General features: G+C 39.3%; 1 protein-coding gene across 2 annotated transcripts; it reads left to right on the plus strand.

The window, feature by feature from the left end:
- The first annotated feature begins 1207 nt into the window (after window positions 1-1207).
- srrm2 (serine/arginine repetitive matrix 2) lies at window positions 1208-24415 on the plus strand. 2 transcript variants are annotated; one of them, XM_056453679.1, is made up of 14 exons: window positions 1208-1384; window positions 5226-5480; window positions 7020-7115; window positions 8993-9172; window positions 9345-9431; window positions 9536-9601; window positions 11279-11308; window positions 11395-11511; window positions 12842-12974; window positions 13282-15269; window positions 18531-19187; window positions 19271-19375; window positions 23670-23780; window positions 23868-24415. In XM_056453679.1, exons 2-14 carry the CDS (start codon window positions 5233-5235, stop codon window positions 23920-23922), a joined length of 3873 nt encoding a protein of 1290 aa, XP_056309654.1. In that variant the 5' UTR covers window positions 1208-1384; window positions 5226-5232; the 3' UTR covers window positions 23923-24415. The 2 variants fall into 2 exon arrangements, with proteins under 2 accessions (XP_056309654.1, XP_056309655.1); XM_056453680.1 differs by having other exon boundaries at window positions 11398-11511.
- The last annotated feature ends 883 nt before the right edge of the window (window positions 24416-25298 follow it).

Here is a 25298-nt window from a genome sequence, read left to right on the forward strand (position 1 = left end):
CATATGCAATCATGGCCCACACTACTAACCAGTAGATGGCGGTAATGCACCTATAAGTTGTATGCCAAACGCCAATAAAACACAGTGAAGAAGAAGAAGAATGTAGTCCACAAGCTCCTTCTGTTGTTATACCAATAATTTCCCTCAGATTGTTACCTATGCCATTAGTAAATCTATAAATTCATGAAAGAATTCAAAACATGGAGATAATTATTCCAACTAATTTAATAATACAAGCATATCTGCGACAAGGGTATTATTCTGTATTACAGATTTTTACAGACGGGTCTAAGGAGCCAACGGTTGGAAGAACTGCTGCTGTATATATTCCCCAATTTAACATAAAATTTGCAAAGAGATTATCAGATCACGTGTCAGTGTTTACATCAGAATTATTATAGCTTTGGAATGGATTGAAGAACTCAAACAGGACGGACTCAATGGCTCCCCTTAATAGCTTTCAAAGTGCCAAATCTGAAGCTCGACAAGACTTAGAATTTGAAATTTTACAAAGTTTATTCAGAATTAGGCAGTTAAGAATAAAAGTTTCATTTCTCTGGGTGCCGACACATGTGGGTGTAGATTGGAATGAGGAAGCTGATTTGCTAGCTAAAAAAGCTTTAAATCATTTACAAATAGAAATTAAGTTAGCTTTAAGTAAAACTGAATTTAAAAGAATGATTGCAGTTGAGATATATAAGAAGTGGCAACAGGTGTGGAGCAATGAAACTAAAGAAAGACATCTGTACCAGATTTAGGAATTTGTTGGAAACGAGAGGAAAAGGTACAGAAATCGGAAGGAAGATGTCATCATTACAAGATTAAGGATTGCTCATACATCATTAAATTAAAGCCTGTATAAATTAGGACAGCATGAATCAGGGAAGTATGGTACTTGCGGAGAATTGGAAACAGTGAAGCAAATCATTTTAGAATATCCTGCTTATGAAAGAAAGAGGTTTCAGTTAAAGAAATATTTGGAAAACATAGAAATAATGGATAGAATTTAGGATATTTAATAAATTTTTTAATTAAGCTTAAGCTTGAGTGTTTTCTTTCTCCCTCAAATATGCACAATCCACACTCCAGATCAGTAGGTGACGGTAATGCACCTATTCGTTGGTTTGCCAAACCGCCATTTCTAGAAGAAGAAGAAGAAGAATGTAGTCCACAGTCATTCCTCGAACATTATCGCGAGATCGTCCCCGGTGACGCGCAAATGAGCATTACCTGTTCGTTCTAGTCAACGTTGCGCACATCGTTTTAATCTTACGAAGATTATTTGATATAGAATCGCTGGGTTTTCTCTCACGGTGCCACAGTTATCCGGTCTTTGGCCTGCAACGGTTCTACTTTTGTTCTCTCCCTGAGCGGGATCACAGAGGTACGTAGCACACACGTTACTGAAGCTCATTCACCAGTTAAGTTAGCATGCTGGACTGTAGGGTGGTCCTGTTAGCTCACGGGGAAAAGTTAGCGCTCTAAGACGACTCACAAATTGTGGAATACAAGTAAACATTGAGGATATGTAGTGTGTACTGCATAAAAGCTAAAAATAAAAGAGATTGAGCGAGCAGTGCTATGAAGGAAGCATTAGCATTATAGAAGGCCTAGGCCTGTTGCTTGATTGTGGCTGTTCTGTATGTTGTGGGCGCGATATAGTGTCTGCAAATTAAAATGAGCAGCCTGCATTGACAACAGTATGGCCATAGTATGTACATAGAAAGCATTATGGCCATAATATGATGTATATAGAGCGTTTAATAATGTTTCAACAATGTCTGGAAACGTTTGGCTGGTTTAAAGCTTCTGGGATCCTTAATAACTTGAGATTCGTCGTCGTAAGTTAAGCAGCGCAGACTACAACATTGTTTCTCAGTTCTGTACACTGCGTTTTTAAAATATCTACAACTCATTTTTTTGTTGTTGTAATTTTCTGGCCCATCTTATACACTATGCCATGCAGATGTACAGTTTACGAGCATTGCTGCTTTTTAAATCTCAGTCTTGTCTTAAGTAGGCCTGAATCTTGACTAATGTGGTTACATTTACATTTAGTCATTTAGCAGACGCTTTTATCCAAAGCGACTTACAAATGAGGACAAGGAAGCAATTCACACAACTATAAGAGCAGCAGTGAACAAGTGCTATAGACAAGTTAACTTGGTGATATTCAGCAAATCAACCCTCATATACCCAAGCATTTTAAAAAAACATATTGTTTAGGCAGAATTAATACTATATTCTATCCTATATATTAGCATGCCTATTTAATTAATATAAATTTATGGTTGCAACGTTTTTACCACTATTATTTTCACACTAACTGAAAGTTGTAAATTCACAACACAGTTCAGCACATAGAGTTGTGGATCTGACAAATATCACATCAAAACATGAAAAAACCCCAGAAAGAATATTTACGAGGGAAGAAACTTTATGACTGTTTAAATTACAAATCATTGACTTGACTTTTGTTTAATAATTTTTTAGTGGCTCAAAAGCAGTTACAGAAAATAAATGTCTCATATACATTAAAAGTGTGTTTATATCTACATTTCATGTTCTAAATTTTCTCTTGGTAAAAAAAAAAAAGTCATACTTTGTAATTGCTCTTGTCCTTAGATTACAATCAAAATCAGAACATAAAAGTGTGAATAGGGTGGACAGTACAACTGTAAATTGTGTACATAGTATCTATACAGTTATACTTTTCAAGGAGGTGATATGTAAGGAATAATAAACAGATTGCTGTGCGTTAAAGGACACAAAAGTGGAGGGGGGTTGCCTCTATGAAATGCATTTAAAATCCTTTAAAGCACATCAAGCTGTTTATTGTCCCGCTTATTCCATGGTCGTTTCAGTCAGTTATTATGACATTAGATCTGCTAGTCCCCACATTCACTCAGCAGTCACAGGCAGACAGAGAGGGAGCGTTTTCAAGACAGAGAGATCGCATGTGTGCATGTAAATGACAGGGGCATATCTAACAGCTCATATAACATATTAGCTAGCTCTTTGTAAATATTTTGGAGCATATTTGCGAATTGATTAATCCCCGTCAGCTCCCTGCTGAAGTGCTTGTCTGTGTCCTTGAGATTACACAGAGGAATGAAGACTCCCATCAACTTTTCACTGCTGTTAATGTGATCAAAACTGACTGGATTTTAACTGACTTTAATCAATAACAACTTATTATTGTTAACTTATTAACAGTTCATTGCTCACCTTCCAGCCAATCAGAATGAAGAATTTCAACAGACCATGGAATAAATATGAATACACTATTTTTCAATGAGGTTATCTGATTATTACAATAATTATTAACATCAGTTGTGTATGGATCTTGAGTTTGTGCTGTTTTTGTGAGCTGTGGCAGTTCATATAGAATCTATTCTCTCCAGACTTGTTAAAATTATATAATATTAGGTCTGCCCAAGAGCAAGATGATGTAGTGTCATATCTGTTGAAGCTGTTGCATTGTGATGAGTTTGTAAAACAAAACAATAGATGAATAATAATGATAATAATAATTCCTGACATTTATATAGCACTTTTTTGGACACTCAACACTTTACACATTTTTGGGGGGAATCTCCTCATCCACCTAAAGTCTGCAGCATCCACCTGGATGGTGTGATGGCAGCTATATTGCATCAGACCACCCACCAGCTCATTGTTGGTGAGGAGATGAGATTGATAGGAGGCCATAATGAGGCCAACGGGCAAATTTGGCAAGGATCCTGGGAATTTGAACCTCTGTTTAATGTCTCATGCGAAAGATGGAGCTCACTGAGCAGTATAGTGTCCCCTTCACTATAGTGGGGCATTCGGACCCACACAGACCGCAGGTTAAGTGCCCCTGCTGGCCTTAACTAACACCAATTCCAGTAGCAACCTAGCTTTCTCATCCAGGTACTGACCGGGCGCAGCCCTGCTTAGCTTTAGTGGGCGACCATGTAAGAGTTGCAGAGAGCTACCTGCTGGCAAATGCAGTTTGACTTCTGTGTAGATCCTGCCCTTGTCTATTGACTATTTCTAACTATTAAAAACATTTAAGTATTGCTTTCTGGGTTATTTGTCACTGTTAACAGTGCTTCCCACAGGTTTGGAATGTACTTGCAGTGGTAGCCGGGTTGAAATGCTACATTTACCCACATCACATTAATGGTTAACTATATGCGACAAACAAAACATATTTAATTTTTCATAATAATTGTATCTATCATGACACTGTTTCTTTTCACTGGGTTAAAGTAAAAAAAAAGAAATACTTTTATGCATGACTGTACTGTAGCTTCTACTTTTATGCTATTCAGGAGCCATGTGCACCCACTGACAGGTAAAATCTGCTTCTCTCTCTTTCGAGTTGAAAGTAAATTTGAATGCCAAAGCATTTTAGATATGTATATAAAATAGCCTGTGTAATATATTAACATCATCAAATTAATAAAATAATCAGCAAATGAAAAAAAAAATGACAGAAAATGTAATAAAAACAGACAATATCTCAAAAATGATCATAATTGCAAGATTAAAACGAGCAATTTTTTTTAAAATGGGGCAAATGCATTGATTAACCATTACTGATGGTGTACATATATTTTGCAGCCAGTTTAGATGTCATTTTGTCTTCTCCGAGTATATAGTTTGTCTGAGTCATTTAGATTAATGAATCTTTTATTTGCTTTTTTTCTCGGTACGTGCTGTCTGCTGTGAAACCAGACAGAAAGTAGTCTTTAATAAAAGAGTAATGCAAAAATGCATAAGAGCTTTAGAAAGCGAAAGCAGAAGTTAAATTTCTGACATTTAAGGAGATTTAGAAACCCGGACCTGTGGGTCTGAAGAGCATGTGAAACTGTCTGCACGATTGTTGACAGGTCTCGTGGGCACAGAACGAAATTGGTAAACGAGAGAAGATTTTCCGCTACATAAATCAATTGTGGATGTTTGGTTATACTAAGTGGATACAAAAATGTGTCACTAAATATACAGGGGCGGCCGTTAATATCCCTAGGCGGCCCGCCCAAGTAAAGCCTATGTGTGGGACTTGGAAGCACTGGTTAATATAATGAAGTTTAATCAAAAATGTCTATAAATGATAGCCACTAATGTTCCCACTAATGCAGAATGTGCCTCCCACACACTTATTCATGATTTCAAGCAATGTGATATGCAAAGTTGTTCATTTCAGTGTTTAATTATTGTTGTTTCTGGCCTATCAGAGCAGAGATGTATAACGGTATTGGGCTGACCACGCCGCGAGGCAGCGGCACAAACGGCTATGTTCAACGTAACCTGTCCAGCATACGTGTGAAGAGGAACCGGGATGAGCGCGGAGGAGAGCGAGATGAGAAGGACAAAGAGAGACTGGAGAGCCAGCTGAACAGACAACCCAACGCTGATATCCTGGAGCATCAGAGGAAGAGACAGCTGGAGGTGAAGTGTGCTGAGCTGCAGGACATGATGGAGGAGCAGGGGTAAGAGGAGCTGAAAATATGAAGTAGTCTTCTCAGATTTATGTGTTAGTGAAAGAATATAGCCTATGTATTTCCTCTAATTGCTTTCCGGCCTTCAGTGTCATGTTTAAATCAAGAAATGTATCAGTAATTAAGTAAGAATTGAGCACGACAAATGTTCTTTCATTATAAGCTCACAAAAGCTAATATGCTGTTTAGACCTTTTCTTAGAATGCAAAATTACCCATTATGCCTTGCGTGTGCGCGCAAGGAGAATGCTTAGAACAGTCGGCAGCTGATGCGTGTAAACAGTCACATTTGGACAGCTTTGAAACGATAGTTTTAATCTATTTTTCTAGCTTTTAACGTCTTTGAACTAATACTGTTGTTGATCAGCACCACCCCCTTAACTGATCATTTAAAAAATGCCATCTAATGTGATTGAAAACAACTGCTGTGAGGCATTTACCCTTACCGTCAGACATATTTGTGCGGTTTAAATGAAGCCTCGCCATCACTAAAGTGAACAGTTTCTGTCTTTTTTTCAAATATATATCCAACCTAAACAAATGTAAGTCACCAAAATGTTTGACACCCTCACGTCCTGTCCCACTGACACATTGATTGAAAGACTGGCACAAAGTGAAAATAAAGTGGCGTTTTGAAATGACAGAAAAACACATACTGTGGTAAATACTACACACAAATTAACTAAATGAAACATAAAAGGCTCCCTATGTGAATCAACATGCAAATAAGCCAGTAGAGTATCAGTAACATACTTTTATTGGTCATTTTTGTAAATTGCGTTACTTGAATACCTGTTAAGTTTCATGCCAGTAATATGGTTTGCTCTATAATGCAGTGAAGTATTGCGTGTGTGAATTAAAGGGCCGCTGACCTAACAGCTGACAGGTAGGGAACACACACTGCATTTCTGACAGCAGACGCGTGAACTAGGAACGTTTTTCTCTTGCGCTTGAACCACATCTGACAGATTTTAACAGCTTTAACACACACCTTTCAAAGTTGTGTGTCACAAAAACACCGTAATCCACTCAAAACGCTATTGAAACCCATTTTCGGAGTGCAAATTACCTCCATGCAGAAGCCAAGAAAAAGGCCTATAGGTTTTGAGTATTCATGTTTCCCAAGTTTTTCCCAAGTAGGGGGTTATATTCAAAGCATTTATTTAAATGGTATGCAATTTTATTTTAATAAATAAATGTGACCTTTATGAGCCTTCTTCCAAAGACATTAAAGAAACGTACTGACCCAAAAGCTCAATCGTATATGCTGAGCAAACTTTATATTACACAAAAAGTGTGTAATATGAAACAAACATTTGTAACATTTCAAAGTGTCATTTCTAAGTGAACAGACTTTCAGTGGAAGTTATTTTCTGCTCTGAAGAAGATGAGTTTATATATATATATATTGTGGGTTTGGAACAACGTGAAAAAGAGTTAATGATGACAGAGTTTTAATCTGCAGTAAAATAACTCTTAACGAGGTAAAAAAGTTATCAGGACGATCTGACTAGTCCTTCTTTTGTGGCAGGTACTCTGCAGAGGAGATTGAAGAGAAGGTCAACACCTTTCGTTTGATGCTGCAAGAAAGACAAGAACCTGCACCTCCTCCAACAGAGAAGACAGCGTGAGTATTACTGTAGACCAGCGATCACCAAACTTGTTTCTGGAGGTCTGGTGTCCTGCAGATTTCAGCTCCAACCCTAATCAAACACACCTGAACAAGCTAATCAAAGTCTTACTAGGTTTACTTGAAACACCCAGGCAGGTGCGTTGGAGCTAAACCCTGCAGGGCACCGGACTTCCATGAACGAGATTGGTGACCCATGCTGTAGACTATTTTCACTGGGTGAGCAGTATGGTTTGGTTCAGTATGTTTCAGTACAGGCTACCTTAATTAAGCTTGCATTTCCACTGCTAACAGCACCGTAAAGCCACGGTCACACTGGGCTTTGTGTGTGCGAAATTCTGTCGTGCGGCGCTGCAAAAACGGGTGGGATTAAACAAGATTAGACATGAAAAAAAGCGAGCGAATGCCCCGTTTTTATATTTCTGTCCAGAAAGATCCTGTTTTGATCCTCGATTGGTCTCACGCAGTCAAGTGATGCAGTTTCACAGGTCAGAGTTCACCAAGCTTGAACTTTGCACCGCAGTGAACTGCGAAACTTAACGCATGACCCTGCGTTTCCGGTCTGACGCATTCGCGTGCGTATGAATGGAAGTCTATGGGAAGAAAAGTCAAGTGTGACCGCAGCTTTACTTGGTTGGCATGGTGTCGTATAGTGCAGTGGAAAGTCTTACATGACTGGAATAGTTTAAGATGTTTACATGTCTGTACTGCACTTCAATAATTAAACTAAAATCTGCATACTCCACATGTCCTATTTCGATTTGTTTAATACAATTATGACTTTAGCCAAGTTAATGTCATTAAAAAGTCTCGGTTTACATGGTAGACTCTTAGTCAGAGTATTGTCTTATTCATTATAAATCGGAGCATTGGTATCATGTAAACATTGTCATTCTTGCTGGAAGAAAGCAGCCATTAACATATCACACATATTACAGACAAGCAGCACCTGGTGGCTCCATGGTAAGCACTGTCACCTCACAGCAAGAAGGTCACTGGTTCGAGTTCCGGCTGGACCAGTTGGCATTTCTGTGTGGAGTTTGCATGTTCTCCCTGTGTTGGTGTGGGTTTTCTCAGAGTGCTTCGGTTTCCCCCCACACAGTCCAAAGACATGCGCTATAGGTGAATTAAGTAAACTAAATTGGCTGTATTGTATGAGTGTGTGTGAATGTGAGAGTGTATGGGTGTTTCCCACCATGGTGCTGGGTGAAGGGCGTCTGCTGCATGAAACATATGCCAGAGTTGGTGGTTCATTTTGTTGTGGTGATCATTGGTTAATCAGATACTAAACTGAAGTAAAAAATGAATGGCAAGCAGCAGTGTTCCGTTTATAATTTTATAATCTTAATATAACTGTATTTTGCTATGTGGAACTAAAGAGCAAAAGGAAAGACTCTCTCTCTACTCAATATTCCATTTCAGTTGGAAGTACATCAACATACTAAAATTATTCTCAGCTACTTCTGGCTCACGCAGACTTTAAGCTCAGGTTGACCATGGTTATTCATTGCTGTGCACTGTCATATTATAATAGTGTTGTGTTTTGGCTGTGTTTTTAAAACTGGTGCTTCATGTGTTGTCGTTCCCCTAACTTTGCTCCCCTAATGCAAGCAAATGAAGATTCTCTGTAAACTATTCTCTTTCAACATTGAGTCTAGCTCCATCCTTCTATTACCATACTGTTGTGCTTGGTATCTTTACAAAAGGGTTCCAAGAAAGTGGTATGGAAGTTCTGACAGTGGAAACTGACATTAAATGTTTACCGTACTATACTGTACCGAACTGCTCCGTGAAAATGGGCCATTCAGGTTTTGCAACAGGCTTTTCTGTGATTTAAATAGTAGCTTTCATCCATGTTTCTTCATTTCTAACAGTGTGACAGAGACTCATGCTCTGGCAGCTGCTAACCAGCAAAAAAATGACCGCCTGAGACAAGCGTTCGGCATCAGCTCTGACTATGTTGACGGCTCATCCTTTAACCCTGACCGGAAGGAGCGAGAGAAGGAGAAGAGGGAGCAGGAGAGACTGGAACGAGAGAAGCAGCAGCAGTACCAGTGAGTAGACGGATAAGAGATTAAAGGGGTGCTATCATGAAAAATCACCTTTTCCTTTATCCTTTGAGATAAAAGAGCTTGATGTACAATGAAAAGCTACTGTAACTTTCAGAAGTCAATCCTTTCATGTGCTTACTGACTTTTCTGTCTGTTTCTCCTCATTTCTTTTCAGAATTATTGAGTCTGATGACACTGATTCATCTACTGAGCAAAAAAAGAGCCGCAAGAAGAAGAAAAAGAAAAACAAAAGTAGAGAGAGGTAAATTGAGAACGGAGGAGAATATTGGAACACTTTATAAAAAAAGGATTATAAATTAGTTGTATATTAATAGATTAATATAAATTTTTACTTTTGTCAAATAGCTCTGAAAGCCCCTCACCCTCCCCTCACCGAGAGAAGAAAAAGGACAAGAAGAAAAAAAAGAAAAGGTTTTTAAAGTTACTTATTTAAAAAAAAAAAAACACACACACACATTATGCTGTTGTCCTCATAGGTGAGGCTTCACGTAAGCAGTGTCCCACATTAATTAGTTTCCCTCTAGATTACAAAAAAAAAAAAGCATGAACCTAAACCGCAATGGTATTTTGCAAATGTAAATTGTTTTCAAGCATTTCCATAAATCAGTTAGGAAAAAAGTTTTAATATTCAGCCAGTTTGTATGTAGTAAATTATTATATTTAATTATTTCTATTATCATTGCCTGTGTGAATTTCTTTTGAGAGAAAAAAAATTTGATGGCATGTAGAAATCCTGCTTTTAGCTTCTAAAAAGCTTATTTATACAGTCATTATACAGTTTTATAGTTTACAAGATTGAGGTGATATAACTTTCCGCTTTAATGGCTCGTTTCCACTGACTGGTACAGTACAGTTCGGGTAGGTACGGGTCACTTTTATCAGGCTTGCGTTTCCACTACCAAGGGTACCCTTTTGGTGGGTGGGTGTGTGACTGAAAGTTTCATTCTCGCTCGAGGAAATGTCTACAATAAAGCTGTACAGGTCGCTCACATATCATATGAGAAGCACTTCTCACAAAACAGATGCTTTACACGCATAAATACTTGTGTATAAATGTTTATTACTAACTTTTCTATAAACATGAGTTGATTATAACTGCAGATCACAGTGGGAAATAGCCTACTGTAACGTCTGTAATTATATTAAATAAATAAATAAATGAACATATATATAAACACATACAGCCCCTTACAGTCTCCGATATGTTACCAACTACAGAAGAACTACATATAGCAGACATTTCGTCCTTATTTAGGTTCAAAAACAACACAAAATATAGCCCACAGTAAGTGAAAACGTCTTCTCTGTAATCTTCAGCAGCACGTGTAGCCTCTTGTTAGAGAGCAATTCCCTCATTCTGAGTTCATATTAGTCCATAAGGTGAAGATAATAAGTTCTACATGGCAGTTCGTTCATGTTTGCTGAAAAATAATGTGCTCCTTTTTTCCAGCTTCTCCTTTGTTTTTTCGCGCTTCACTCTCGCGTTTGTCAGTTCCTGACCGGATCAGGTTTCAAAAGCACGTCAATAATCAAGCGCATGTTATTATCATCAGCTCAAGAAGTTTATGTCAGATATAGCCGCGCGGCGAGTGCAAGGAAGAAATCGAAATCGCTCGCGCTTCAGACTGGCTCGTAAAAAAACTGCGAAGCACAGGGTAGATTCTTCTCTACTCCATGGCTTTGAGGCTGTTCATCAAGACGACGACAAGGTTTGTTTGAGCCCGGGTCGACCATGGCTCGTTTATTATATGTTTATATATTTCCGCTGTAATCTCTCGGCTGTGTGTGTGTTTTAAACATGGCGGGTTTTGTTTTCATTCTGGCTTGTTGCGTAAGCGAATGACGTATCTCTGTAAACCAATAGTGTTCAGCTGTGTGTCTAGCTCCGCCTTTTGGTACCCTTTCTCGTGTTTGGTACCCTTTCGAAAGGGTGCCGAGAAAGTGGTTCTGTACTCCTTTTGACAGTGGAAACGGCCATAAAAGCGAACTAAACTAACTGTACTGTACCGTACCACTTAGTGGAAATGGGCCCTAAGAAACATTCTGCATTTCCTTGACTGCTTAAATGGTTGTCATCTTTGCTTTCAGGGAGGAGTCAATGAAGAGTGACACTGAGAGGTAGGTGTTGTTCTTTTTGTAGCTGCATGTGACTTCGGTTCAATTAACACTTTTTTTGTTATTGATTGTCAAAATTTGTCTTACAGCAGTTCATCAGATGAAAAAGAAACATCCAAAGGAAAGAGAAAAAGGAGTGACAATGAGGCTCCACCTCCCAGTAAGAGCCGGAGACGGCAGAGTGCATCACCCAGTCCAGCTCGCAGGTATAATGGCACTTAAATGTGTAAACCAGTGGTGTTACTTTAAGTCCTGTTAAAGTGAATATTAGGATAAGCCTTTGTATTGTTACAAGTTTTCTTATTAATGAAGATTAATAGAAATGTAGATCAAAACTATTCATACACCAGATATATTTTTAATAGATTTTTTGCTAGTGGGTGCAGGACACTGTAGTTGATTTGTAACTGAGCATAACAAAATAAAGTCAATTCTTCACTGAGTGGAGTAAAATTCAACAGGTACTGAAGAAGCTGCTAGAAAAAAAGTGAAGTTTAGCTTTGTGTTAAGTTGATTGAAGTGGAGATTTCAGGCTGTCATTGTGGCCAAACAAACTATAGATTTATGTGTAAAGGCTAATTTATACTTTGTCGAGTGATTGTCGTGACCCATGGCGCATGCCCTGCGCGTAGCCATGCATTTACACTTCTGCATTCTGTTCCACACTGTTCCAACACTTCCAAAAAGCTAGCTGGCAGCATGTTTTTATGTTTCTCTGTGCCAAGTATCTTTGCGGGTGTGTTGTTTACACCAGAAATACCTGAAATTCTATCTTGCTGTAAAAATAGCTTAAACTCACTCATTTAGAGGCAAAAACCGGCAGACGTGCAACAACTTTAATCATAAGGTAAACACAAAACAAAAGTTTCCATATGGAGCTTCTCCATGGGACTCAACACTTGTCCCACGGCTCCCGGCCCGGCCCACACTTGTCAACAATACCAAGCCGACCAATCACACACTTGCGCTATGTGTCATCGCCATGTGTAGTAAAAAATGTTTTAAAAGCTACGTGAGTTAGCGTCACCTACGGTGAAGGGTATGTGACTGTGCGAAGGCTGCGCCGGATCAGCAGCGTGCACTCATGCAGTAGTTTAAATCAGTCTTTATACAAACTTCTCTGAATTATTTCTGGTTTATATTAATCCATTACATGCCTTTTACTCAAGAGTTATCTGACATGATGAGTTTGTTCTGACACAGTTTAACTATGAGTTTTTGTCATATATTACCATTATCTAAACCAGGGGTCACAAATCTTGGTCCTGGAGGGCCGGTGTCCCTGCAGAGTTTAGCTCCAACTTGCCTCAACACACCTGCCTGGATTTTTCAAGTATACCTAGTAAGACCTTGATTAGCGTGTTCAGGTGTGTTTGCTTTGGGTTAGAGCTAAAATCTGCAGGACCCCGGCCCTCCAGGAACAAGTTTGGTGACCCCTGATCTAAACTATAGAGAGTAAACTTTGAAAAACTTGCATGTTAAAGGCGTCTGATTAACTTTTTGGTTTGACTGTATATACATGCATTTGGGTTTCAGCCAATCCCCTCAAAGAGGGAAGCAGCAGAAAAAAACTGATTCTCGTCCAGAAGAGGTGAGGAAAGGAAGATCCCCCGACAGGAGACGGCGTGGCCGCAGTCAAGAAAGTCCTAAGAGAATGGAAGTCAGAGAGGTAATGTGCATTTTTGAAGCACTGCATTTACACTGCATTTGGGTAATTTTTCCCCATTGTGTCAATTTGACTAATTTGGCATACTTTTATATGTATATGGTTATTACAGATTTCTTACTTGCATATATTGCTAATTAATGTATATCATTTATCAAATATTACATTGATTTTGAGTGTCTCTGCACAAGCTCTGGCGTGGCTGTGTAGTTTAGAAAGTGGTCATGTAAATGCCTGACACTTTGACTAGTCTATTTTTCATAATGTGTGGTTACATGCTTCCTTAATACTTCATTCTCCTCACCTTCAGAGGTCACCAAGACGCTCAAGAACCCCTGAGCACAACAAAAGAGACAAAGGTCGAGAGCGTGAGAGAGCAGAGCGTGAGAGAGAACAAGTGCAAGAAAAACCTCAGAGGAAACGTCATGACTCTTCATCACATTCTCCACCTCCAAAGCAGCAGCTGGACAGACGCCCAAGGAGTGAAGAGAGGGAGAAACCCCCTCAAACAAGAAGACACGACTCCTCTTCACCATCTCCACCACCAAACAAGCAGCGGCAAGACCGAAGACAAAGGAGTGAGGAGAGGCCGAAAGCCCCTCTGCGTAAAAGGCCTGACTCTTCATCCCGATCTCCCTCTCCTAAGCAGCAGAGAGACCGAAGGGACGATGGGAGGAAGAACAAAGTTCAAAGTAGACATGACTCCTCCTCCTCATCATCATCATCTTCATCGCCATCCCCATCTCCCTCCCCACGTAAAGACAGAACAAGAAGAGGTCACAGTGGGGAGAAAGGGAGAGCTCCTTCACCAAGAGACAGAGGGAAAGACCGGGCAAGAGGAGGGGAGAGGATTGGTGACAGAGATACAATCTCAGTCGGCAGAAAAGATGACAGAGGACGAGATGGTGATAAAGCAAAGGAGCAAGCTCGAAATCGATCTAGTGACTCCATGTCTCCTAAGCGTTCACCTTTTGCCAATGGAAGGCAGAAAGAACGAGAACTGGAGAAGGAAAGACAAGAACAGCGAGACAGGGAGAGAAGACGAGAGGAGGAGATGAGAGAAGAAGCTCTGAGGAAAGCTAGAGAGAGCGACAGAGAAAAGGAGAGAAACCGTAGTAGAAGAGAAGAGGTGTCCCATTCAGACAGGACGTCCTCCTCTAGGTGTCAGCCTGAGGACAGACGGGGAATTAGAGGAAGTGAGGCAGAGCAAGAGGTGCTCAAGAAAGACAGGATAACGGAAGAAAACAAGAGGCAGGAGAAAAGTCCCCTGCACCAAAAGATTGAGAAACTGACTCAAAAAGAAAAGACTGGACAGAAAGACAAAGCTAAAGCTGCGAGCAGTAGCAGTAGTAGCAGCAGCAGCAGTAGCAGCAGTGAGAGTGACAGTGACAGCTCCTCCTCATCATCATCATCTTCGTCCTCGTCCTCCTCATCTTCATCCTCAGATGATGACAAGAAGAAAAAGCAGAGTTCAAAAGAGAGCAGCTCTGCCAGTAAGTCAGTTCCTAATGCAGTCATCGCTCAGGCCATTGCTCGCAGAGAGAAAGAGAACCGAGTAAGGAATGGGGAGAGTGATGAAGGCAGGAAGACCTACCCTCACATACAAAGACAGAGCTCACCTCCTGAGCCCCAGAGTAAAAGAGTTGATGTTGAGAAGAATCAGCAAGACCCAGAGAGAGACCGGAGACCTGGTCAGTCCTCATCTTCGTTCACTGTAATGAATGATCGGGAACGTGGAAAAGAGAGGTACACTCCCACTGAGACTTCTAGTCCCCCTCTTTCACCCCCTCAGAGAGTCCTGGAGAGAGCAGCTCAGGTTGCGGAAAGGTACACAGCTTCAAGAGAAAGCCAATCTCAGAGCAGAGGTCGAGGAGGTGAGCGATATTCGCCATCAGCGCTGGAACAAGAGTCGTCACGTCCTTCACCGAGCAGAGGAAGAGATCGACAGAGTGACCAAAGGAAGGAGGCATTGCCTTTGTCTCCAAGAGGAAAAGGAAGGATTGACGCTCCACAGGTTAAACAAGGAGCTTCTCGGCCTTCGCCAAAACGCACTCCACCAAGACAATACCAGGACCCTCAACGTTCACTTTCCCCAAGTCCAAGACGGGGGATCAGAAGACTGTCACCTCCACGCAACTATTCCCCTTCTAGACGGGACCGCAGCCGGGAACGCCTTCGAGAACGAGAGCGAGATCGATTTAGAGCAAGACCAGCAGACAGAGATCGAGAGCGTTCCAGGGAGAGGAGGACGAGGAACAGCAGGTCAAGGAGTCCCCGAAGACCGAGTCCTCCCTACAGGTAAGTCAGATGACTAAGTTTTGGAAAAGCAAGAGGCAATGGAGGCAGTTGAGTATGTCTTGCAGTGTCACATGACAAAGCTATGCTAATTTGGCTAAATATCCTTGTAAATATTTGTTTTAGGGATAGTGCATCATTTACTAATCATCATTTACTCTCCAATTGTTACACGGCTTTGAGTTTCTTTCATCTATTGAATGCAGAATAAGGTATTAATATTTTAAAAAGGGTTAAAAACAGCTAGCTATTGACATTTCTTACTATGGATTAGGGTTGGGTATCATTTGGGGTTATTTCGATACCAGTGCTAAATCGATACTTTTACAGTACCAGTGCCAAAATGGTGCCTGAACCGGTACTTTTGAGCTACAAATTATTTGACAATTTATTTATTTTTTATCATTTTAATTGAACAATATAATTAAAGTTTAAAGTATACTATACATATATATTTTAATTGCATTAATATATTTCTTTTGACTTTTTGTTTATTTGTTTGTTAGCATGATTTTAAGATATGCATTATGGAATTAACATTACATTAGCTTATCACTAACCTGTGGAAAGTCTGTCATCAAAGTCAGTGAACTCCTTCTTTTTTTTTTTTTTTTTTTTTTTTTTTTTTTTTTTTATGGTTGGGGCTTGTGACTTGCCTTAATCTGAATAAGACAATAATATGATTATGGTGTTCGCATGAGTTGCTTTTTGAATGTTCCTTTGATGACTCTGTTTTACATGTTACAGCACATAATACGATTAATGTAATTTCCTCTCCGCGCTATTCAATGTTTCCTTGACAGTAGTTGTACAGAGTATTATGTTGTTTATTAAATTACACAATAAATTTTATTTTTAATGTCTACCCCCACCCCAACAAACCCAACCCATTTAATTTAAAATTTTTCGACTTTAAACTGCAGTTCGGCGGTGTCTATTTCATTCATGCCCCTTTAACAAACTGAGGTATTGAATGAGAATATGATGTACGGACTGGTGGAAGTGTTGTTTTAATGGAATTTGATACCACACGCCAAATAGAAAGAAAAAAAACTCCATATTTCATGATGCGGGTGTCTGCGGTCCTTTAAGGTCATCAAAAATTGCTGTTTACATGGTAGACTCTTAATCAGAGTATTGTCTTAATCATATTAAAATCGTAGTGTTGGTGTCCATGTAAACGTACTCAGTGAAAGTGCCAGATGATGTCGTAAGCTGTCAAAGCTACTGCATTCCTTTGCCTTCAAGTTGACTCCATATGCCCTCAAATGTTTTAAGTTTGACGTGTTTCCCCCTTACACGCGACTTTTGTATAGCATCTGCTTCATGTTGCTGTGTCAGAATCCTTGCTTGTAAAATATAGCCATGCTTTAGAAAGCTTAGTTTAAGCTAATTAGATGACTGCAATCATGCTTGTTGACAAAACGTCGCTCACCAGATACGCCGTCCTGCGCACTTTTCCTTCCATATCTAAGCAACAAGAACAAACACCTAACATCGACGGTGTCCGTATCCCTCAAAGTTGTTTAGAATGACATGTTTAGAGATGGCGTGACACAACTAGGGATGGGTATCGTTAAGGTTTTAATGGTATTACTACTTTTATCGATACCACTTATCGGTTTGGTACGTTAACGGTTCTCTTATCGGTACTTTTTTGTAGTGATTTTTTTTTTATTTGATTTATTTTTTTTTTTATGAAAAAACAAATTAAACAGAATTAACAACACTTCATTTTATTATTACGTTTTTAAGGTAAAATAAAATGAAACCAATAATTGTTAAAGAAATTTAAAAAAAAATTCCTGTAAAAGACCGTACAATGGTTTGAAGGAAAGTGACTCAGTTTTTAACCATTCTTCTTGAAAAAAAAATCAACATGTTTGCCTTTTCTGGCAGCAGTCAGAATGTTTCTTGGTTTATTGTGCTCCCTGCAGTTGAAAATACACTCTTTGAGTTGCAGAATGCAGTTAAATGAGATAATTTTGATGATTTTTCATTAACGCATTCACATAAATGAGTTAACAGTGTTTTGGAGGTTAACTGTGTTTTTAATAGTTTTGGAGCATCTTTCATTGTACAAATAAGCAGTTTTTAAAAATAATTTCTTAATAAGCGTAGTTTATTACAAGGCTATTCATAGGCTATATTTGTTAATACAGCTAAAGTAAAACCATTTTTAATGTTTAAGATTTATTTAGGCTAATACAGAAAAAAATGCTGTTTTCATTGTAACCGAATGTGTGTTTATTTAATTATTAATATTATGCTAATTTAGGTGATTGACTGCTGGCATAATGATGTGAATGATGTAACGTTACTGTTAGTAGCTAGGCAGTTAAAAACTTTTCATTGCAGTTAATTCACTTTTGAAAGATACTTTTACTTTTACTAGAAAACAACTTGTTGCGCTTGTTGCAATGGACATGGTCGCTGTCCACTCAGGAAATACAACCTATTTGGTTCACTCCACAAGCTTACAAGTCTGTGTCGTGATGTGTGTGAGTGCGCGCGCACAGCTGAGAACTGTGAAGGCTTTTATACTTGACGCGCTTGCAATAAACACGAGCATTCCTCATGTGAGATTGCCAACTGTATGGACGAATATCAAATATTGCAAATTAGAAAAGGTTGGTCAGTTAAATTATGCTACTGTAAGTAATGTTTATTCAGCAATAATTCTCCAGTACCAATAGCAGAACTGTTAACGTCAGAGCTTATCGATACTTCAGTCTTTTATAATGAAGCATCGATAAAGTACCGAGTTTTGGTACCCATGCCTAGACACAATGCGTACTTATGTGTGCCTTTGTTCTTCTTGATGCTTATGTTCTTGTTGCAGCACTAGTGGCACTGAAATTCATTTGCTGATTTGTTGCGGTGCATACCAGTTACATGGGTCACTGGGTTTCGGTACACAACTCTACTTATGGATGTCAAACAATTTGTTCAAAACAACTTGCTCTAGTTTACTCTGAATTTTCTTGTTCAAATTGAATTGTGATTGAGACAAAATCCCCACATTTGTGGCAAATGCATTGTACACTCCTAGGAAAATACTTTATTTTGCTTTTGGTGTAAACCTAGCAAAACTAGCTTTTGGTGTGAACCTAGCACTTGAGGGTGAGTCAGTTTTTCCTCTTGATGAACTATACCTCCAAGCACATTTTACCTACTGAGGGTACAAAGTGAGTTATGAAATCAGGACATTTCAAAGTTGTTAGTGTTGTCACAAACATTTTCCCATTCTCTCTCCATGTTTAGATCTCGCCGTTCCCCCTCACCGGCACGTCGGCGCAGAAGTAGTCGCTCCTTATCAAGGGAAAGGGAAAGGGAGAGAGAGCAGGAGAGGAGGAGGAATCGAGAGCGGGACAGGCAGCGTGAACAGGAGAGAGAGAAAGAGCGAGAACAAAGGACAAGAGTGCCGCCTAAAGATCTTACTCCTCCACGCCGCTCGCCATCCTCTTCCTCTAGTTCCTCCTCTTCATCCTCACCCTCTCCTCAAAGACCCATGAGGGGTGTAAAACCAACTGATGCAGATAAAGATAGATCAAGGGAAGCTAATGAACTGGCTAGGAATAAGCAGCCAGAAAGGACCTCCAAACATCGATCTCCCTCCCCTCCTCGAGAGTCTCGCCTCTCTCTTCCTCTGTCTTATCGTGATGTACCTGCCCATTCAAAATCACCAACAAGCAGGGATCCACCGGGAGGTCGATTAAGAAGGCAATCCCCAACATCTGTTCATGAGCCATCAGCGAGAGGAAAGGCTGCAGTGAACGGGAAATCAGAGAAAGAGAGCTCTGCCAAACAGCAAAAGAGAAGCAGCTCAAGTTCTTCATCTTCCTCATCGTCCTCCTCGTCCTCTTCCTCATCATCATCCTCATCAGGCAGTTCAGACTCTGAAGCAGAGAAAGAAAAAGCGTAAGTGCCAAATAATTACGTTTTTTTTTTTTTTTCATTCAGTAAAAAGAGGGAAGACTTCATTTTCATTGTTGTTTTTACAGGGGTGTTAAAGCAAGCACAAATAAAAATGCTGGAAAGACAGCAAAAAGCAGAGCTTCTTCGTCATCCTCCTCATCTGAAAGTGAGAAAGAAAAGAAAACAAAAAGGTAGGATATTTGGCTATTTTCATGCCATTTAAAGGGCACATAGTTTACCTCTTTTTTATGATTTAATATTAATATTATGGTTCTTCTGAGTGTGCCACTTTAGGTTCAGTTCAAAACACAATTCAGATTTTTTTCATTATAATGTGTTAAAAAGTGTCATGTTGGGAGTGTGTCCACAGCTCGCTGATTTAGGGGTGTGTTGCTTCACATGTAGACTAGTTTCGGCTTCCCGCCCAACGTAACAAGGGGGCGGAGCCATGAGCTCACCCACTCTGTGTTTGAGCAGACTGAGAGAAGGAGCAGGAGTGAGAGGATCAGCAATCAGTTGTACATGTACGACTCTGACACAGACCAAGCAGAGAGTACAAAATCATTTGTGTCTTTGTATAGTTTTACAGCCAACTGTGTGCTAGTTTCAAGTACCGAGCTTGTACACTGAGACTAATAACCACGCACACTGAATTAACTTTGACTGAGGCACGGGATGCGTCGCTTGAAGCCGCGACACGGCACACCAGACACTCTCTGTGGCGCGGCAGAAACATGAAGTGCCGACTTGAAGCGCCGTTGTGTGTACCCTGCTAGAAACCTATGTTTAGAATTCTAAAATGCATGGCACAGCGTCAGGTACAGCAGCACCTAGTTAAGATCACAGTTAGCTTCTGTGATTGCGAGAAATGCAAACGGCTGAAGTATAAGGTAGACTCAATGAGAAGTACACATGTTTGCAAACCTACCTAAAGATACAACCAATAATTCTGATTAGAGCGATAATGTGGAGAATATTGATCTTGTGTTGAGCCCAATGAGCCTTGCATCTAAAAATAGAGCTAGGGTGTTCCTTTAGTGATATCGCTTCGACTCACGCTGAAAATGGCAAACGTGAATCAACAAATTGAGGATATGATGACACACGCGCCTGTCAATCAGTATTGGTGGGTGGGGGGACCGCACTCCTACGTAAAGTTGCGGTCGGTCTGAAAGCAGCTCCAATTGGTCCACTGTTTTTTATGTTGTTAAATTAAAAAAAAAAAGCACTGGGTGTGCTTATATCACCCCAATATGACGGTCTATACACCATACCCACACACGTCTGTCCAAACAGCTTGAAAAGTAGATTTTTTTACCATAGGTGCCCTTTAAGTCATGGGCTGTTTCTCAATATGCGTTCTTGTCTGTACTTCCGTTCTTGTGTCCTCATGAAATGTCGTCAACCGTCGCCGAAATACTCTAATTCAAAGTTCACATCTTGCCAAGATAACGGATAAAATTCTCATATGTGAACTTGCTCTGCCCCTTTTTTCAAGGATGCATTGAGGTGACTTGTGTAAACTTGCAAAGTGCAGGTATCCCAGAATGCATTGCAGACCAACCAGTGAAAAGCTAAAGGCAGAGGAGAAAACCCACACGGTTTTAAAAATACTCCTTTGTTGTGTCACAAAATAAAGTTTTAAGAGGTTTTCAGGCAAGAATGTAGTTGTTTTAAACTCAAATCGGCAGTTTATTTATAAAGATAGCAAGTCTTTGACAATGTGCTTCAGCTTCTGTGGACTCTAAACACCTTCGTGAACACCTCCCCCACCAAGAGCAGCTTTACTTCGGTTAGTCCATCTCGGATGTACCGCTGGGCTCAACTCTGAAATCTGGACTTTACTAGAACTATGTTAAGCTGCTTTGACAAAATCTACATTGTAAAAAGCGCTATATAAATAAACATGAAATGATTTGAATTGAACTCATCTCTCCATTGTAGTTAAAACATGATATTTAATACATCTTGTACATATCTAACCGACAGTTTTTGGTCTTTTAAATCTATTATTTGTTCTCAGGTGTATTATTTTGGCAGTATTTTGTTAAATATTATTATAATTGTCTTTAATTATGCTGTGTTGTACGCTGTATCTTTGTTTACCAAATTGCCCAACGTTATCTTTATTTCCTACTGTTTACATCTTGTACTTTATACTTGTGTAATGTCCATTGTAGTTTATTAAATCTGATGTTTATTAAATCTAGTGAAGACACTAGTCTGTGTATAACACATTTAATTTCACATTTATAGGGATTTATGTTTTACATTTATTTATAAATATAGATTTATAATATTAATAATAAAGTCATGCTTTATTTAAATAATTTTATTGTTATGTACGTTAAAACCGATGAATTCATGGTAAGGTAAATGATGTTATAAAGTACACTCCTGTTGCATTTGAAGAAGTACCCAACTGGTTACCTCACGTTGTCAGGAGTTCTTTCTTCAAAGTGTAAACTTCCAAGGACGCAAGTCCGAACTTTGCATACTTGATATTGAGAAACAGCCATGGAGTTGAATATAGAATCAAACAGACCTCTACTTGGTTTACCTGCATAAATTAAAGGGATAGTAAACCCAGAAATTAAAATTTACACTACTTACTCTTCAGCTTTCTTCAAAATATATTATTTTGCGACCAACAGAAGAAAGTCATAAGGGTTTGAAACCAATGTGAGTAAATGATAACACAATTTTCATTTTTGTGTGAACTATCCCTTTAACTGTCTGTTTGAGCAAAACTACAAAGCGTACAGTCTGTCAAAATAACTGCAATCATGCATTTGCATTGTCATTGCAATTTTCAAATCAAAATGCTACAATTAAACACATTCAATGTACATACCAGAGTGAAACAATGCACGGTGTTTGTTTACACATGAGCAGCTCTTGATTTGGTGTTTTCAACGTCTCCTAGGGTAGGGCTGGGGGATTCATTGAAATGAAATGCAATTGAGCAAAGCTGCGATTGTCATGCACATCTTGTCAGGGAAACGCAGTTGTAAATCTCCAAAGGGCAGAGGGTGCTCTCACGTTGAAACTCTAAATACCAATGAAGAAACCCAGGAAAATCCCACTGCGTTATAAATATAAGATATAAAGGTGCCATATACTGTTTTGATTTAGTAACTTAAATTGTTCTCTCATATGTGGTAGGTATGTGGCTTAGGTAAGTTTAACAAATCTCCAGAAGTGGTTTTATATGCATATTTATTACCCTATAAAGTACCTCTAGAATCAGAATGTCTTAATTGACCATATTTGGAACGGTCTAAAATTAACTGACATGGATGTATTATTGTATTTTGTACAGCATAGCTTTGTAAGCTATCATTTCAATGAAACACAGCCAGGAATTTAGATCACCCTCTGCATAAACGGATTTGTTTAATAAAGTGTATAGCTGCTCTTTCACTTCATATATATTGACTATAAGCTGAGTGATAAGAGACGATTCTTAAACCTGCATTATATACTAATTGCACACTTCTACTCCGCTGTCTGCATATTTGTTGTCCCATTTCAAGCATATGAGGCAAATTTCACAAAAAAACAATAGTTAACAAATTTCACCTCTTCAGGGTGTAGATGAATAAATGTATAATCCTTATATCCTGTATTTTGAGTTTGTAGAGTCATTGCTTGACTCAGTCTGATGCAGCTGACATTGGCTTTATTCAGAGGGACTTTCTGTGTCTTCCATTTTCAAAATAAGCATCCCACATACATAGTGTAATGTAAACTTAAAATAAGGGAAGAAGATTATCTTTTCTGTAATCTTGGAAATATTAATGATCCCATGTGCAACATATCAGTCTGTGTTTTGGCTGCTGAACTTCTGATGACGCGGCTGCTAATGCATGTTCGGCTGACGTAGAAAGTGACCCAAATACATGCAAATGTTGAGGGCGTGCTAACGAATAGACCCATGAGAAAAGCAACAGACTATATTGTGTTCTGATAGGCCTGTTTTAAATCAGGGTTTTACACTCACAGAATTTACAAGATAACGAGGACACAATGTTGTTTGAGGCTCACTGTATGCTCATTTCCATGTACTGAACTATAATTCGACTATGCCTCGGTATACCCAGATTTTCTTAATAGGGCATATTTAACTGCTCTCATTGATTCTATGTGACTAATAAACACAACTATGGCATCATCTCACAAAAAGATTCAGTTCAAATAAACATTATTAAGTCAGTTTGGAGTAAAAATTTGTGCTTTTTTCAGTTTGGGTCTCATACCTTTGGGAATTTACAAATTTTATTGTAGAGGACACAAATCAGCCGCCATCAACAAAAGATAATACTCAGATAAAGCATCATCATTGGGGAATCCAAATATCTGTCTGTTCCCCATCAGTTTTGAAATTACAATACACATTAAATACATAAATTGTCAACATAAAATGGCCTTTCATTTTTCTGCTGTAATCTAAACCGCTGTCTCCATTTCCTTTGAAATCTGCAGTCCTCCACGGCCAAAAAGAGTGCCAGCGGACTCGCTCAGAGACTCTCGGTCACTCAGCTACTCTCCTCCAGCAAGGCAGCGAAGACCTGCACATTCTCCACCCTCTCGACGGTCAGTTCTGAACTAAAGTATTTATTTTACTGCATACTCTTAATTTCCAACCTGCTGATATTAATGTTCACCACTGTTTTCCATCAGCGTTGCAAGCAGGAAGTCAAGGAGCCGATCTCCAGACAGTCGACGGAGGAAATGAGTGAATCGTTGTTTGTTTTCTGGACACTTACCTGACCCTCACTGGATTGGATCTTCTGTATCCTATGGATGAGGCTAGAAATGTGACTAGTTTTAATGGTGGTGCCCTCACCATTTGTAGAGGAAGATCTGTCAAAGCCTGGTTCTTTGTAACTCTCCCAAAAAGGGAGGATTTATTTTTACTTTTAATATGTTGTAATTAATGTTCAAGCAGAGGTCAGCTGAGACACTGAAGCGCTCATCAACTATTGCTCCGTGCTAACAGATGCTGGACTCTATTTGTATACACGCGCGCACACACACACAAACATGCGCAAATCACACGTCTAGTGGTTTTCTGTCTGCTACATTGTTCTGAATGTAGATGAACTTCTGTAATTTGCTGTTCAGAATGGATGATTTACTCTTCCTGCATATGTGGACAGAGTCTGTTTCTTTTTGTTTATTTGTGGAAAAGGAAAAGAACTGAATAATAAAATGGCGGTAGAATCTTCCATGTCTGAAATTGTGTTTTTGTTATTGGGAGTTATCTTTATTATACAGTTTTTATAGAACTGAAAGCTGTCATTTTTAATATTTCAACATTTCATATTTTTCTTATTGGTCAGATAAGAATAATCTGATGAGCAGTTGTGTTGCATGAACATGTGCAAGTACGTATTTTTTGTGTATCTTTATTTTTATCCAACCTCTTATGGCAGTGTTTTTCAACCATGTTCAGGGAGCACCACCAGCTCTGCTCATTTTCTGTGTCTCCTTAACCAAACACACCTGATTCAGATCATCAGCTCATTAGCAGAGACTGAAAGACCTGTAATGGGTGTGACAGACAAAGAGATCCAAAACATGCAGTGTTGATGGGCCTCTAGGAACGTGGTTGAGAAACACTGTCTTATGGCATTATAATTGTTTGTAGCCTATAGTTCAGATGTTCCATTAACATTGGATTAATGGAAAATATAAAAAATTGCTAAAACTCCATTAATTGCTTTTCTGATCTTCATTAAATGGTCCATAAATTACTCTTCTGCCAAATAATTGCAACAACTGTGCCATTTCTGAATTATGTTGACACTGATTCAATTCCAAAAAGGCCCAGTGTCAGGTGACACGGTGGTGCAGTAGGTAGTGCTGTTGCCTCACAGCAAAAAGGTCTCTGGTTCTAGCCTCGGCTGGTCAGTTGGCGTTTTTGTGTGGAGTGTGCATCTTCTCCCTGTGTTCGTGTGGGTTTCCTCCGGGTGTGGTTTCCCCCATAGTCCAAAGACATGTGGTACAGGTGAATTGGGTGAGCTAAATTGTCTGTAGTGTATGTGGGTGGGGGGATACGTCCCCCTGACTTTCAGAGACAGACCATTTAGAAGGTAATAAAGAATGTTA

Source organism: Danio aesculapii, chromosome 3 (assembly GCF_903798145.1).
Source record: "Danio aesculapii chromosome 3, fDanAes4.1, whole genome shotgun sequence".
In the NCBI taxonomy this organism is placed as follows: domain Eukaryota; kingdom Metazoa; phylum Chordata; class Actinopteri; order Cypriniformes; family Danionidae; genus Danio; species Danio aesculapii.

Bases quoted from the DNA above. Each gene is read 5' to 3' on its own strand.
- srrm2 (XM_056453679.1), top strand. From the start codon at position 5,233: ATGTATAACGGTATTGGGCTGACCACGCCGCGAGGCAGCGGCACAAAC. The intron at 9,602-11,278 runs GTTTTTAAAGTT...CTTTGCTTTCAG, and splicing joins AAGAAGAAAAAAAAGAAAAG to GGAGGAGTCAATGAAGAGTG. The intron at 23,781-23,867 runs GTCAGTTCTGAA...GTTTTCCATCAG, and splicing joins CATTCTCCACCCTCTCGACG to CGTTGCAAGCAGGAAGTCAA.